The sequence below is a fragment of the Scatophagus argus genome, chromosome 20 (assembly GCF_020382885.2).
Source record: "Scatophagus argus isolate fScaArg1 chromosome 20, fScaArg1.pri, whole genome shotgun sequence".
Classification (NCBI taxonomy): domain Eukaryota; kingdom Metazoa; phylum Chordata; class Actinopteri; family Scatophagidae; genus Scatophagus; species Scatophagus argus.
This window is the reverse complement of record NC_058512.1, coordinates 8,399,883-8,416,738: the sequence shown is the minus strand read 5'-3', so window position 1 is coordinate 8,416,738 and position 16,856 is coordinate 8,399,883. Positions and strand designations below refer to the sequence as shown.

Below are 16,856 nucleotides of genomic sequence, written 5' to 3'. Positions count from 1 at the left end.
CTCCTGAGTCTGAGATGGTTTATACTGTTTACAATACACACACAAACGCAAACCCGCACACACTGAGGCTTCCTGTGTAGTGAGGCTCTTCGCTGTCTCTCTCCTTACATTTCATATTCAGGCTCAGGGACTCTGGCTTGAGTCAGTGTCAGAAGAAACCTGCCCAGTCCACAGAAAGATGACTGTTTTCTCTCTCTCTCTCTCTCTCTCTCATTACATTCCTCCCTCTTTAATTTTCTCCCTTGCTCTGTCTCACCCTCTCACTCTCAGCTTCTCTCTCAAATAGGCTGAGGCTAGCAGTCAGGAAATGCACATCAGTCATAATACTTTCCTAAAATGAAAACAGATTCTGCTGCAGTCCTTCAGTCTCTCTCTCTCTCTCTCTCTCTCTCTCTCTCCCTCAGCTGAAAACATTCCTCTGTTTCTCCTCTCGTCCTCCACCCTTCCCTCCTCTGTTGCCACTTCAACTTAGCTCACCACCTCGGATCCTTTTCTCCCACTTACAAGGGTCTCGTTTGCTTTCTGCCACAGGCTGATGAACACCAGCAGACGGGACAGTTGTTTTGTGGGTTGTGTGTGATCGCGGCGATCTCAAGTACGTGACACAGTATGACAGTGATCCGCTGCGCCCCCATAAAGTCCCACAGTATAGGGCACTCAAGCTTTTTAAAGTACTTTTTATTGATGCAGGTTGCAATAACAGCCAGTAAATCAGTGTGAGGGACGAGGTTAGCGCATGTTGGAATGCTGTTTAACAGGCTGTCAAACCAGAGTGCTCACGGGTTAGCCGCAAGACCTTTATGTAAGTAATATGACTTCTAGGAAAAGGTTAAAAAAGATCCCAGCATAGAGTGTGTACTCAGGACACTTTCGGAATTGTAAATAAGCTACTTTGCTTGCATATTATCGTTAGCATATTTGCTTGATTAACTGACACATTTAAAAACCAGTAAAGATGCCCATCTCAGTTTCCTAGAAACAAAGCTGACATTGTTCAAGTGCGGGAACAACAATCAAAACCCCAGAAAAGTGTTTCGTTTTTACAATAACAATGTAGATTAAAAACAGGAAATCCTCAAAACAGACAAGATGGAAATCGTCACTAATACATCGATCATCAAAATTCTCTGTCAGCTTACTAATCAATCGATCTACTAATAGCTCCAGGAAGAAAAACAAAATCCTAAGAGACAAAATGCATGCAGGAAATCATAACTGAGCAATTCTTCATGCAAAATACAAAACACATATTTAATATTTTTCTGATTCTCCTTTTGCCGGATCAACACTCACGCCTGATGAGATTCACTCAGTCACTCCTGTGGTAATAACAGCACGTCAGCCTCCACTTCTAGAGCTTATTGTGCACATGTGTCAGCGTCAACATCAGGATGCAATCTGCATCCCTCTGTCTGTCTCTTCATCCCTGTCTCTACCGTCTAACCAGGATGCCCGGAGTGTCATAAGTGTTTTTTCCCGTCTTGGACTTCCCTGTAGGAGGCCAGCCAGTGAACAACCGCTGTGGCACTAGCCAGTCATAAATATTCTCAACAAGCCAGCTGATGGATGGTCTCTCTCCCCCTCAGTTTGAAAGGGATGTTCACAGGGCCCACAGGATGGCCGACAATGACAACGGCGAGTGAATGAAGGCTTTTTTTCCACGAGGGAATAACCTCGACTGAGAAGCTGACAGGGACATAATCGCTGTTTTCGACTGTTATGTGTCAGACTGAGTGAATTTAAGACATCTGATACTGGAGCGCTGGTGCATTTATTTAAGCGTCAGTGCACACAAATTCAAACCAGATGCTTTTAAGATATTATTCTGAATCTCTTTCTCTCTGCTCTCTCCCTTCACAGTCACAGAAACTGCTGAAAGACATGAGAAGGAAAAACTGCCAGAGCTTTGTTTGAAATGTGAGTGTTTTCTGCAAGCTGTGTGGCAACTACAAAGTTTGTTTCTTCTCTCTAGTCATCAAAGAAAATAAACAAAAGTCATAGCATGTGACATGTGTTTCCTTAAGCCTTGGCGTGACATGTGCAGTGCAACAGAGGCTGGAAGCTGTCACCGGTGGACAACCTGCACGATCACCTCAAACACCCTCAGGACCCCTATGCTGTTGTGGTTCCCAGCAGCCTATGCCTGAGCTCAGGCTACTGCATGCCTTTCCACTTGGCTGCCTGTTGTAGTAGGACAGTTAACTCGCTGATTGCAGGATGAAAACTGTGAAAACACACGCTCAATCTCCTCTACCCTCAAAACTAGTGACTTCTACAGAAATGACACTGCCTGCGGAGTCAAAAACCCCTTTTTTCAGATAAACTGAGTGTGAAAGTGTTGTTTCCGCTGCGCACTTGATTCATGCTGCCAGTCAAAATCCTATTAACTTTCCTCAGATTTACACAAAATTCCCCCTCATCTTCCAGTTTGTAACATCGTGAGCCATTTCTGAAGATCAACACATTAAACTATCATTTGCTTAAGATGTCTGGATTTAAACATATTAACAGAGGTTGCAGTGTCTTCTTTCCAAGTTAGTTGCTTGGCAATGCAACAGTTCCAGCTACATTTCCAGTGAAATGACTATTTAAGGGGGGGGATAACGGCCAGATGGCGAAAAAAAAGGAGTGTTTATGCATTGTTTATCTGTTAAACCCATCCCAGAACTGCAAATAAATACCAAAATAAGAGGTCAGTTCGTTTTGGAAGGAGCATTAGATGTATTTCTGGGTGCAATGAACAATATAGTGGAGTTATTCTTCATAAACCACGTCGATTTAAGCCTCTGCGCTGAGGTGTTTTGTTATAACAGGCTTAGTGGTGAAATATGGTGCTTTTTTCCCGCACCACTAAGCCGTGGTAATGATTACCTAATAACAACATCAGCAATTGGTTCACCTTTGTACAGCAGACACACAGTTAAGCGTGCCTCCCACTTGTCTTATGACTTGCCTATCACAACTGGCTCGCGTGTGTGTGTGTGTGTGTGTGTCTCAAGCCTGATTTATTGATACTGTACCAGAGAAAAGATGTTGGAGTGGCAGTCCTCAAGGCTTGCCCCGTTAGCCCCCCAATTCGCTGTTGTAGTCATAATGGTCCGCCGTTGGGGTCGTCAGCGCTGGGCATGTCGAAATCCTACATCGGTATCAAAACACCAAGCAGGGGCTGACAAATCGTTTCCTTTTCGCGAGCAGGCTTATAACCTCGCAAGAGGTCCAGATAATAGACTCGGGATGGTCGGGCAGAGGAATGGGCGTATTCAAAAATAAGTGCAGAATGCATCCATAAAGCCCCAGCGGATATAATGTTGTAATGTAAATCCAAAAAACGTGTGCGGTGGGGGGGAATCAAAACATTGTTACCATCCAGGTCAGGCGATTCCAAATGTGATCACTGTCAAAGGCAAATGTATCCATTTCAATCCACACACAGAGGAAGATCAGCTCGTTTCCATATCAGGTTTTCCGCTGATAGTTTCATCATTAAATGGGCATAATCCATGGGGAAACGACTCCTTTCTTCCGCGCCGAGGTACAGCCCCTCAAAAAAAAAATATATAGCGAATTTAAAAGAGTCAAAATAACTTCTTTAATAAAATATCCACCGCTCTGCAAAACAATTAACTCAGAGCCGAGACATTACATGCAGGAAATCTGATTCCGTCTGCTCCACAAGCTGATGCACCACTTGTGATAGTTTTCGAGAATTGCATGAGCTATTTATAGCCTTCTTTCTTACCACAACCGTTCCTCTCACAATGTAAGCCAGCCTGCCGCGTACAAACAGGCGCTGCGAGCAGGAATGTTTAATCCCTCTGTTGCTCTTGAATTAAACGGACCGCGGACGAGGGGGTCGCTGAAAAAGAAAAGCCCCCGGTGCTCCTCCGTGGCAGGGCGGACAAAAAGTCGAGCGGGCTCCCAGTAACCTCGAATCATGAGTCAAACCGTTGAGACAAGAAAAACTATTCTCACACTCCGCCACCAGGAAAACGACAAGCAGGCTTGTGTAGGAGGTTTGAAAAAATCCTTCCTTCCTTTCAGTTTTATATCATTACGAAACGTCCTCTCACGGCCACAACAGCCTCAGTCGTGCACAAAAAAAAACACATCTGATAGGTGCGTGTGTGTGTGTTTTGTTTTTGTTTTTAAATACTCAGTTCAAACAAAAGTACCAGAGCTGGTGTGGCGCCGATCACTGCCGTGAAGAAAATGTTGCATGCTGCAGAATTTTTCTTTATAAACCACAACGATCCTCCTCCTCCTCCTCCTCCTCCTCCTTCTCGAGAAATGATGATTTGATTATTGAATTAAATCCTCAAAATATGTGCACGGGTTTCCTCGGCAGCGTCCTCCTTCCTCTCAGCTACCTCTCGGAGTGTGTTATTATATTGGTAAATAAGTGTGCGTGTAGCCTGACTGTGTCATTCTCACCCTCTGTGTCTGTTTTGCTTTACGCGAAACGCCGCTGTGGCGTTTTCCTTTTTTTTTTCGCACACGATCGTCCAGCCCACTACGCATTGTAATGTAATGGCGGTCGGAAGCGAACTACCGAGACTCGCCTTCCTATTTGGCCAAGTTTGTGCTCACGTGATCAAAGTCTGGGATTACAGTAGTGTTTAGTATCTTTGATAAAAGGCTGGATGCGACGCTGGAGACGCCGTGCCGTCGTGCACGCTGGCAGTCAGGGATTCCTTTGTTGTTAAGACTTTTTGGTTGTGAAATTGTATCTTTACTGTTCCTGGTCATGTGTCTGTCAGAAGCATTTGAAGACTATTTTACATGATGTTTTATTTATTTTTATTATTATTGTTTCTGTGCTCTCCCTCTCTGATGCATCTGTTACATAATGTAGCTGTGTTCTCACAACAGAGGATGTGACAGAATAGAGGTCAGAGTGACTTACTGAGCTCATACTGCGTTTCATAAGAGGCGTCTATGTAGGTTAGTCTTACAATCAACAAATGCATCAAACCGGTGCACTTTGTGGTCTTTGTTACTTTAAAACACCAATCATTTAAATCATTTGGCCTTTGCAGTTATCAAAATTGGTTATATCCAGGGCCGTTCCTGAGATTTTAGAGATACTGAGGTCTTGATGTGGTGAATTCTCTCCACAATACACCAAATAGAAGATCTTTAGCGAAGATTTTATGTATTTCAGTGGATGTTCAGTTTAAGATTAATATTTTTATGTGGACAAAATTGATAGTTGTAATGTGAAAGGCATCACCCATATTATGGTGATGAACCCACAGAACATCTTGTTCTTCTCAGCTCTATGGAGCACACTTCAGTGTTTCAGTTTGTTTTTTTACAGCCTGCAGTTTTACTACAGTAAAGCTCTAAAAACTGACTGTGTGCTACCTACAAACAAACAAAGCTAGTGACTAGCTGGCAAAAATGTGGATCATTTGACTGCTTTAACCAGATATTTTTGTTACAAGTTGGTGGAGACCAAAAACAGAGCTATAAAAGGAGAGAGAATATTGGGCCTACTTTCAGAAAAATAAGAGTAAATGAAATGCTAATGTTGCTCTGTATCTGCTTGGTGTGGAAATGGGCAACTGTTTAACACATTTAACAACTTTAGACGGTAAAATATTTCATTGATGTGTATACAGCTTTGTGTGCTGCCCCCAGATGACCAAAAACAATCTTCCACAGGTTTAAATGGAGCAGTTCTGTCAACTGCAATTGCTCAACCAACCTACATCTAACTCATCCTAGAATTTCCTTCTGTTTTACTTGCAACTATATCACCAGATTACAGATTTGTTTCCACAGAATCACTAGGAAATTACAGGTTATAAAATAAACCAAGTTATTTCCCCACTTTCCCAAGTCTAGTGGATAAATACTGAATCCTTTGTTTATTTATTTATTTATTATGTTGGCCCAAAAGTAAGGAATTTTAAATGTACCAAGTCTAAAAACACTGGAATCAGCCTTAAAAAAATATTATGTGTGAGGTCTTAACTGTAGAATTTAAACTCCACCACAAGGTTGCTAAACCCTCTGAAATTCTCAGAGAAAATATAAGACGTGGCCATAGTGGCCTCAGTTGCAGCTCTGGCGCTATATATATCCTGTCTTTATACTGATTTGAATTATGCAGTACAAACATATCATTTTATGCTGCCTGCTATCCACTCTTGTGTGGTGCATTGTTATATTTACGTAGACATTATTGTTGGAGGTTCTGTTTACATTGTCTATAAAAGAGTGCTTCGGTTGTTTTTTTCTTCTGTTCTCCAAGACTGCAGGTGGTGCCCTTTGAGGCTGTAAAACAAAAGATTATTAATATCGCCACAGTTTCCTGAGGTAGCTAGAAGAGGCCATCCAGGACTCAGTGCATCAAATATTTGTGTTAGTATTAATAATATATATATGCACTGCGCACACTTGGATTTTCTTGATGTTTGGATTGTGAAGGTAATTGGTTTTAGCTTCAAACCTTCATTTCCTTACATTTGTTAACATGATTCTCTGATGATCAAAAAAGGAAATGCTACAGCGGCTGTGATATTACAGCGCAGACTGTTTATCTCGAGTATAATTTTAGTCATGAGTAAACAGGAAAATGAATAGTCAATAGTGACAGACCTTTGCAGATGGATCCCCCTCAAGGTCTTTAGAAAGATTCAGTCATCAGTTTATTCAGTCAATAAGCCTTTTATCCCTCAATCACATTGTCCCTCATTGAAAAATACAAACGTACCACATTGAATTGAATGGCTTTTTCATTTGCGGTCATAAATGTGCAATGATTTTTATGTGCCCATGCTAAAAATTACTTAACCTTTTATCCTATTATCAGGCTCTCTTTCCAGGGATTTATTTTGCATGTCGGTGTGACGATTCAGCTGAGTCTATGTTTATGACTGAATTACTTGTGACAAGAGAAGTTTGTCATGCCTGTCAGGTTTTCCAACAACCCTGTACAGATGCTAACAGCGCTCTCTTGAAGTGAGATGTGGTCTTTGGAGCAGTGGAGGTAAGAAATGTCATCAGCGTGTCAGGGCTCCCGTCTGATCTAAGGATGCAGCCTATAGGTTATTCAGGGAAGGAAATAAATAAGGTAAAACAGTTCTGGTTACTGTTTAGCTAACCACAAATGAATGAAAAACTCTTTTGAAGCCCAACAGCATTATAGTCAGGTAAATACATGACACAAGGTTGTTATTTTTATCTTCCAGCTTTGGGAGTTTTCTCAGAGAGACGACTGAAAATCAGCCCAACATCATGTGATGTGTATAAATGAATACACAGTGGCAGCGGTTTGATTTCTGCTTTATAATTTATAGGCTGTTCCAGGCTGAATTTGTACATGTAAGAGATGTTACCTCTGTGAAAATCTAACAGAACTATTCATAGGCATCTGTATATTCCTTTTGCTGCCATACATCTCTAGAAAAGATCATCATACGCCGACACATCCAATCCGTTGTGATGTAAGTACAGTCCTGACATTAATCACATCATACATCTTTATGTATTTGAGAAAACAGCTTGCCGCTGGTACATAGTGCCACAGAGAGGGAGCCTTTAGTCCAGTGATTCCTCTTCTCTCTGAAAAGCAGAGGGGGAAAGATATGAATCAGATGGATGAGCGAGAGCTTAGCCTGGCAGTTATTGATCCCTTTGCTCCAGGAATGATCCAGGACTCATTTGGAGACTTTTTTTCCTTCCTTTTGTTCAATACATCCTTAAAGGCTTTCAAAAGACTCTCGCGCACAGTTTGGCATGCTTGGTGTGGAGCTGGTGGGATAAGATGCTATCAGTTTGAATAAATCTATTTCAATATGTCACGCATTTCCCCTCATCAGGCCCCCACAGACTTGATCAGTGTGTGAGAAGAAAAGATACAACACTGCTCTGATTAAAGATAATGTGTTTGTCTAAACAACGTGCTTTGTTTGGGGGGGAGAAGAGAGAGATTTCTGTGTGTCAGTGTGTAATGTGTGGCTCTGTGAAAGTATATGTGGGTGTTTCATTAAGTCTCCTGTCATGTAAACTGACAAGATGCAGCAAACTACAAACCAAAAATAAGTTCACATGAACGTATGCAGTCATTTATTCAGGGGTTTTTTACAGTACGTAAAACATAATATTTATTGCTATAGGTAGTTCTCCTGTACATTTTTCACCTTGTTAAAAATGTCAAAAGAAAGAAAATTTTTTGGCAATCTTGCTAGTTCATTAAAGCCACTGAAAACGTTAACAAATAGTATTCATTTCTCTGAATTATTGTACATATATGATTAAAGCAACAAAATAACATCCTTCCATTTTATTCATTAACAGTTTAACTCTAAAAACATAGCAAATCTCCTTTATTGGGAGTTAGTTGCACAAGTTGATCGTCACTTCAAACTTAGCCAAGTGTTCACGAAGTGACCAACAACATCAGGCTAAATCACATCTGTTGGGCTAGCATAATTTGATATGTTTCATTCACTCCGAAATACATGAGTGCTACTAACTCTGACAGATGTATTTCTCCATGTAGTCACAAATGCATAAAACAAAGCAAGACTTACAACTGATTGGCAGTAAAACCTGCAGTGCAGAACTGTTGTCTCCCCCATTTATTCCATGTATGTTACAATGACTTCCTGTGTTCTTGGTTGCTTTTGATTGGACCTTTTATTTTCAATTTATACATTACAAAAGTGTTTACTGGTAAAAACATTCCTTTACTTTTAATGGTGCAACTGCAACAATGCTAAAACAAGCTGGAATGATACAGGACTTAATTGGAGCTTGTGTCTAAGAATTTAGGCATAAGCTTGGTTTCACAAATAGCTTTTTCTCACTGAAACAAAAATCTTTAAAATAACCAAAACTGTTCCAGTTTGGCAGAAAATTACATGTTCTTGAAGGGTCCCATCACTCAAAGCGAGGGGCCGATAAAAATAGGTTTTCAGGGCCTTTAAGATATTACAAATAGATCATGATGACAAACGCTGCTCGTCTACACGTTTTTCTAAATGTTGTGCATGCAGCAGACTGTTAGAACACTCATTATTAATTTAGGATGAGCATATTGCAATGGTTTTTGCTTGCATGGGCATCAAAGGCTGTTTGTCATTCATACCCAGAGACGAATGTGTTTCTTTTAAGAACAAGCAGTAGCCTCGCAGTATCTTCATTAGTGATTGATGGATCACCGTGCACTAAGTTAACACACGCCTAGCAGCAAATTCTCTCCATAAAATCAGATGAGAGTTTCTCCTCTCTTCGCGGCTTCCAATACCTCTCTGGCATTTCCTGGAGCGCGGAGAGTCTGGCTGAGAAGAATAGATGGTGTGCATTATAATGAACACTGGCTGACACCGCCTCATCCATCATTCCACCCAGGAAAATTATAGCAGTGCCAGAGAGGGAGAGAGAGAGAGAGACGGAGAGAGAGAAAGACTTTAAATCACAGACTTTCTATAGGTCTAACTCCTCTCAGACTGTCATCAGCTCATTGCTGTTGTTTTCTAACTGTCCAGTCCACTTTTGATTCTGCTCTCAGAAGAAAGCTGTTTGTCCCCCTGTCAGTTTACTGTACACCGACCGTAACTCTCCCCATGCTTGTTACCTTGAATATGTTTCATATGCCTGCTTTGTGTCTCTCTACTAGCTTTTTACATTCTGACTGCATTTTCTGAGGTGCCAGTCACAGATTATTTTTGTCATTGACTAGTCTGTTGATTATGTTTGCTGTTAATCAGTCAGTCTATATGATGCCCTTCCCAAGCTCTCAAAGCCTAAGGTGACATCTTCTTTTGTATCACAGTCAAAAACTAAAAGGTATTCGGTTTACAATTATAGAAAACAGAACAGTAGGGCAAATCCTGACTAAGAAGCTGGAATCATTTTGTTTTTGGCAAAGCTCTATGGATGGAAATGTTGGTCCACCGTGATACAAAGTGCACTTGGCTGAAGACTGAGATTCAGTACAGATTTTCATTTTCCCCAAAAGCATGAATCTTAATGACTTTGGAGTTCCCCTGACTTTTTCCTCTAGCATCCCCATCTAGTGTCATCCTCATGGGGTAGAAATTTTTGGCTTTGATTTGAATGTCTTGCCCACCATTGGATGGACTGAGTTGTGAAAACTTCCTCTAATCTTTTCATGTAGTGTCTTTTCATGTAATCTATTCATGTAGTGTCATCATGTCATCAAGTCGATGTTTCATTATGTGTGGTAGCTTGGTTTATGATCAGATACGTGCCGAACTAATGGCATTGCCATCAGCCTCAGCTAATTAGCACATGTTAACATGCTACATACAAAATTAAAATAATGAACATGATTAATATCACAACTGCTTTGCAGTGATCAACATGTTAACATTATCATTGCGAGCATGTCAGCATGCTTGTGTTAGCGAGTAGCTTACGGCATTGCAATGTCTGGAGCCTCACAGAGAGGCTAGCATAGCTGCAGACTTTATTTTAATAATTTGTTTTATTTTGCCTGTGCTGCCTTTGATGCTGTTTCCCTCTCTTTGTACTTTGCTACTAATGACTGTGGTGTACTGTCTGTCTCCTGGCAGAGGATGCATTTCACTGACCATGATCCCGTCTCCCCTGTGAGCTCAATAAACCCAGTATAATTCATCCTGATACTGGTTTGCTATTCCGTGATTTTATGCACATTTCTCAACGTGCCAAAAATTAGTTTCCAGGCACTGACACAGAATTAAATTACACTGAGCACTCGTGTGCTTTTTGGGCTTTTTAATTAGTCTAAGCTTTTTATATTAAAGGACACAGTGGAGGTGATGGTGTGTTTGTTTACCTGCTCCTGTGTGTGTGTTGTGTGTGTGTCTCCGTTCATGCATCTCTGTCTGTGTGTGCAAGTTCATCTGTGATCTCGAGTGATTCACTCAAGCGCTGTGAAGACTGCTGTAATGGTGTTTCCGCAGCATATTGATTTCACAATGAGCAGACGATGTCTTTGTGAGATTACTCGAGAGATGGGAAATTAGATGTTATCTCATAACGACAGAAGATGAGGAATCATATGGTATGTTATCTGATTTTGAAACTGTGTCAAGCCATCAGATAAACACAGATACAAAGATGACATGTGCTGCAACGCTCCTTTCACAGACAAGAATAACTGCTGCAGATGTGGCAAATCAACTGCAAGACAGGAAACAAAGTATAGATTTTAATTAAAATTGGAAATAGTCGCTTGGAGTTGGGCAGGACTGGAGATAGCCCGAAGGTTAGAGCAAGGCCTTTAATCCCCTGTTGCCCCAGTAAAGCTCCTCTGTGACCACTGTAGAAACCTGGTTGTATTGCATATTTCAACCTGCAAGAAGAAAAATATAGCCCAAGCTGTGTGCTGCGCTTTCATGTAGAAATATTACCACAGATAGTGTGCTTTAAGTGACCAGCCAGCATTTCCACTTGGCTGCACCCTCTGATGCCACCTGAACAGAATTCAGTAGGAGCCTTCAAACTCCTCATACATAATGTATTGCTGAAGGTCTGCTCAGTTTTCATGTTCTCCTAATTCATTTCACAAAGAGAGAGAGCTCTGCCAGCATACAGAACACACAGCCTGTATCACACTATAGACCAACAAATCAGGAATCACCTCTTCACCACGGACAGTTTTCTTGTCGAAACAAAAGCTGCCATGTTGCTTTTTGTTTGGCTTGAATTTTTATTAAGCCAATATATATCGATCCACGTGCATCTGAATTATTCCTGGTATCATTCTGTCAATGTAAAGGTCTCGACTTACTGATGTATACTGCATTTTGCGGTTGCCTGAATGCTCTTGAAGACACAGAGTCGCGGTCGTTTTATTTAACTTAACTGATTGTATTTTAATATATCGTATGAAGCTGCACTTTTATCTTAAATATTGTATTTATCGTCTTTTGACATGTTTTATTTGATTTTATGGGTGGTTTGCTTGCCTTTATTTTCTAAAAGGTACTATTTGAAAATAAATCACAAACTACAATGCCAATAACATGCTAATTTCGCCCTCTTCCAGAGTTTAGAACTTGATCAAATCAACATAACAGTATAATTCTCCACGCTCTTTGTTTTCCACATTACAGCGACTGAAACTGATATTTATTAGCTTAATGTTCAGTGACACGACTCTGGCCTTGCCCTTCATTTTTTATGTTGCTTTCCCTTATTTCTTTTGTGGTGTGATTTGATGTGCCATGATTGTCTTTTGTTTCTTTTGCTCACAGCATAAAATCATTCATGAAAATCAATCCAAACACAGACCGCTCCTCTGTTTCTCAAAACGTAGCCTTCTGCTGACCTCAATAAATCGACCAGTGAGCGTCAAACATTTCAGTTAGTGCCCTTAAAGTGGCCTTTCCACAAACATAGTCCTTCACTAAAGTGGGGCACTGACAGCTCTGTGTGTGTGTGTGTGTGTGTGTGTGTGAGAGAGAGAGAGAGAGAGAGAGAGAGAGAGAGCAAGAGCCCTTTAGCAACCACCAAAGTAGCATAATCAAATTATGGCTATTACATATTACTAATGATTGTGTCTTATAATTTTAGGTTATGTTATTTTAAGAGGAGGGGTCCTGTTCATTCTGCCCTTCATCTATTTGTCTAATGAAAAACATCAAATAAAATAATATCTAATCACTGAGTCTTCTATTTATGAGCTATGAGTAATGATTTTTAGCTATTTCAGTGGATAGACTGAAATATTTCAATAACTATTGCATAGATCTGATATCCACAGAGCCCAGAGGATAATGACTATTATCTTCTTGCCACCAGGAAGTCAAAGTTTCCACTTACCCTGTGAAATAGCTCAACAAACACAGGGTGGAATGACACTAAATTTTGGCATTTGCTGTTCCCAGAGGATGAATCTGGCAATCTTTTAGTGGGCCCTTCAATTTATCTCTAGCACCATGATGTGAGTGAGGTATCTGAGCAAATACTGGAAGGAATCCTATGAAATTCGTCACACACATTCATGCTCCCCTCGGGATGAATCTTAATAACTTTTGTGCAACCTTCATTTTTCATCTTGTGCCACCATCAGGTAAACAGGTCAGGTCGAATAGCAGCATGTTAACATGTTAAACTGAGCTGGTAAACGTTTTACCTGCTAACGATTGTAGTGTCATTGTGAGCATGTTAGCATTGTGACATTAGGATTTAGCTCAAAGTATCCCTTTGCCTAAGCACCTCAAACAGCAGCTAGCACAGGTGTAAACTCTGACGGGGAGTAATCTATCATCTTCTCTCCAACCACACATGTATTTTTCATACCTGGTTATCCTGTCAGGTGCAGGGCTGGTTCAGTTCAGCTCCCTGCGACCATGGTGGGATAGGTCCTGGAGGCCAGAACTTGTCCCAGCATGCACTAGGAAAGAGGTCCCTCCATTCCCCGGTAACTTACTGGTACATCTGCCATTGCCAGTTTTTCTCTTGGCCAAGGACCTCTGCACCCAACGCCACCATTAACCTGCAGTATTAATGACAGCTATTGCTGTACCTTATATTCAACAGCTGCAGATGAATGGAAGGTATTCAACTGCCCTCCGTTTAAAAGTTAAAAGCCAAACTCCTCCGCTTTGTACTTATATGGACCTTAAAGTTCAAGCAAGAAAAAATGATTACAACCGACTTTAAGGCATGACATGACTTTCTTTGTGTTATTTAATCTAACAGACTCATAATGCATACAGATTGTATCTGAACAATTAATCTCAATATAACCTTGTTACAAAACAGTGTCTATATTTGATTTGATGTATTAGACAGACTTTTTTCCTTTTATTGGAGCCATCATTATTTTCAGTAATAGACATAATCCAGTTTTGTGTTAGCTTACAGGAAGAAAACCTGATTACATTTTATTATATTGCGGCAAATATATCACTCATTCTTAATTGTTCTAATTATATTAAGCACCGTAATGTAATTTCACACATTTTGCAAATTATGACTTGTGCACAGTTTATGGATTTTGTATCTGAATCTTGTCTGAAATGTACACATTGATAACTGCAGTGTAACCAAGGGTGACAGATATTTGTTTGGTTGTCCTCAGCAAAGGCTTGTTTTGTCTTTTCTGCATTTGGCTGTATGGATATCAGTGTAGGTTGTGGGGGTGGAGGCAATAGAAAGCCTGGGAATTCCTTGAAAAAAAAGCTGAGAGATGAGTGAGAAGGAGAGAGGGAGGTCTTTTGGCCACTTGTGGCCTTCACAACCCAGGCACAAATCATAGAGGGACATGGCAATCTGAGTGACAGATGAACAATGCTCCCATTTTCCAACCCCCTGTGAACAGGCCCATCCATCATGGGAGAGGAGATTAATTCAATTCATCAGCTTTTTGTCTCCTTGGGCCCCCTAATGCCACCTGATATTGCTCAAGGGGGGCTTATAAAATGTTTGTGGACTTGATCTGGGCCCGCTTGTTTGACACTGAATTAAAACATTACTCTTTACTCTTAGCAGTACACTTGTTTTGCCAACAGCCTTCCTGCCAATTCTGCCATAATTCTGATCAAGATTAATTATCATGAAGAGTAAAAAGCTTGCCAAAGGCAGCGAACACTAACATAAACTGGAGTTTACGAAGCGAGGAGAGCTTTTATGCGAGGTGGCTGGTGGTTACAGAGGAAAATGAAGGTCCTGTAAATGTTTCATATAAAAGCTTTTAATGAAAAAGCTCAATCAATAGTGCATGGATTCAACTTTTGTTCATATTTTCTCAGAATATACAGGCAACGTTAGGCCTATTAGCATGAAACTGTGAATTGCTATTAACACAATGAGTGATCTATATAAATTCGCACAGTAAGTTTAGCTAATTAAAACAATGTGTGCATTGCTAAAAAGCTACACGAACATAGAAAAATAAATGTGGCAACTGGCCCGAGATCCACCGCTTATTATATTTCAACATCTAATCTTTTTCAAAGTTGTGGTCTAAAATGAATAAATACATAAAGGAAGTTTAACTGAGGTTGGTGTCATGAAATTTATGGTGATAATCACAGATGTGTGAGCCAGCCCAGGGTGCTAATTTATTGGTACTAACTAAAAAGTATAACCTTAGTGTATAGTGGAATACAGGTTTTCAAGTGAGCATACATGGAGTCCTGCCAAGGCGCACGGCCCAAACACAATGTTAGTGGTGACCTCTAGTGGTCATTATGATGAATGAATAAAAGATTTGCCTGAAGTAAAGAGCAGTGGTTTATAGAAAATCAAAATCTTATTCCCCACTTTCATAAAATACACTATTTAAACTTTCCCTTGACTTGAGCTTTCAGCATTCATTGTTTCATAAGCTTTGGCTGAAGAACCAAGAGTATGGAAAGTAAGGAAATGAGTGTGTCTGACTGGCACCACCACTGGGTACAGACCAACCAATATCTGTAGTCACCAGGTGGCACACAGTCCAAACCAAATAATAACTGCCACATCTGGATAAAGCAGTTTGACTGGTAAACTTGTAAAGGCATCCACACATTTTACTAATGTAGAGGGTAATCACTTCAGGGGTTGGATTTGCTGTACCATTTCAAAGACAAAGAGAAGCTGCTGACAGCTGAATTACTAATATTAGACAAGCCCACTGACATAATAAACTTCAAAAAAAAAAAAAAAAAAAAAAAAAAAAAAAAAAAAGTACAAACTCAAATTGAGACTTAAAGAATGGTCTCGATACACTCATTTTATTTTAAGCATAATCCTCTTTCTGAGGCTTATAGTGAATCCTGCCTCCCCTCCAGACACACATGTAATAGGCCATGCTCAGTGATCCCACTATTGATACCAGCAGGATGGCCACTACCAGCACGATTTTCCACACTGCCGATTCCTCTTCTTCTGGATCTAACAGGAGCAAAAACACAAAGCTCTCGGTGGATGTAGTCTGAAGTAGGCATAGACGATGATTGAGACAGTTTTCTGTGCTACTGTTACCAGCCCACCTTGTTCTTTCATCACCAATGGCTCTGTAGTGGTCGGAGAGTTCTGGTGCTCTGTAACCACTTCAACAACTTCTGATGGACTAGGCCATATGCTCTCCTCCACCATTAGTCCATCGGTGTCTTCATACTGTGGGTTGTCATCATCTATAATCCACTGGCCCTGGATGTATCGAGGGATGTCTGTAAATGCCCATATGTCAGGAGCACAGAGGATGGCAGTGGAACAAGTGCAGCAATCTCAGCAAGATCCATCACAAATAGAATTCAACCAAACCATCAGCCAACATTACAATTTTCTTCCTACCTGACTGAACAGTTGATGCCACCAAAAGCACCACTAAAAGATTAATGACAAACATGACTCTGCCTAGCAGTGTTTGGGTTTCTGTAGCCTTTTATGTAGGAACTTCATCTGTAGTATTGGCATCAGCTGTGGTCTCATGACTCAATCAAGACAAATTATGGCAACTGAGCTCCTAAATCACCTGCTCTGATGTTCTTTTGAGTGCTTCCATTTCATTGGTTAAAGCATTGAATTACATCTCTTTCACCTGAAAGTGAAGGTAAGTTACTCAGGAAGTAGAGACTGCGCCTGCACAAACAGCAAACTATTATGCTGCCACTTGAAATTCCACTGTGGAAATGTGTTCTTAGTTTCTCATGCAGACCGCATCCAGAAAATGCTGCAATATTTAGCAGAAAACTGAGCTGTTAATCATTAATTTCCAAAGCAAAATGGTTCTGCATGACTTGCAGTCAATATTTGTATTGTAAAGGATGATAACTGCAGGAATGTAAGAATGTAAGAAAGACTTGACATGTAACTGTGCTACCATTCATCAATGAAACAGTCCAACAGTATTTTCTAGTGTGATTGGTGATGACTGTAAGAAAAAAAAAAAAAAAGACACAAGC

The 16,856-nt window shown here is 40.5% G+C and overlaps 1 protein-coding gene across 5 annotated transcripts in view; it reads right to left on the bottom strand.

Moving 5' to 3' along the window:
• The window catches only part of LOC124051240 (mediator of RNA polymerase II transcription subunit 13-like), a 72,363-nt gene extending 67,746 nt beyond the window's left edge, over window positions 1-4,617 (bottom strand). For 3 of the 5 annotated variants that reach the window (XM_046374379.1, XM_046374381.1, XM_046374383.1), the window contains exon 1: window positions 3,021-4,616. In XM_046374379.1, coding sequence (XP_046230335.1) covers window positions 3,021-3,092 — 72 coding nt within the window. In that variant the 5' untranslated portion in view covers window positions 3,093-4,616. Of the gene's footprint in view, window positions 1-3,020 lie in introns of all 5 variants that reach the window. The other 2 variants (XM_046374384.1, XM_046374380.1) reach the window with 1 other exon arrangement.
• Window positions 4,618-16,856: the final 12,239 nt, after the last annotated feature.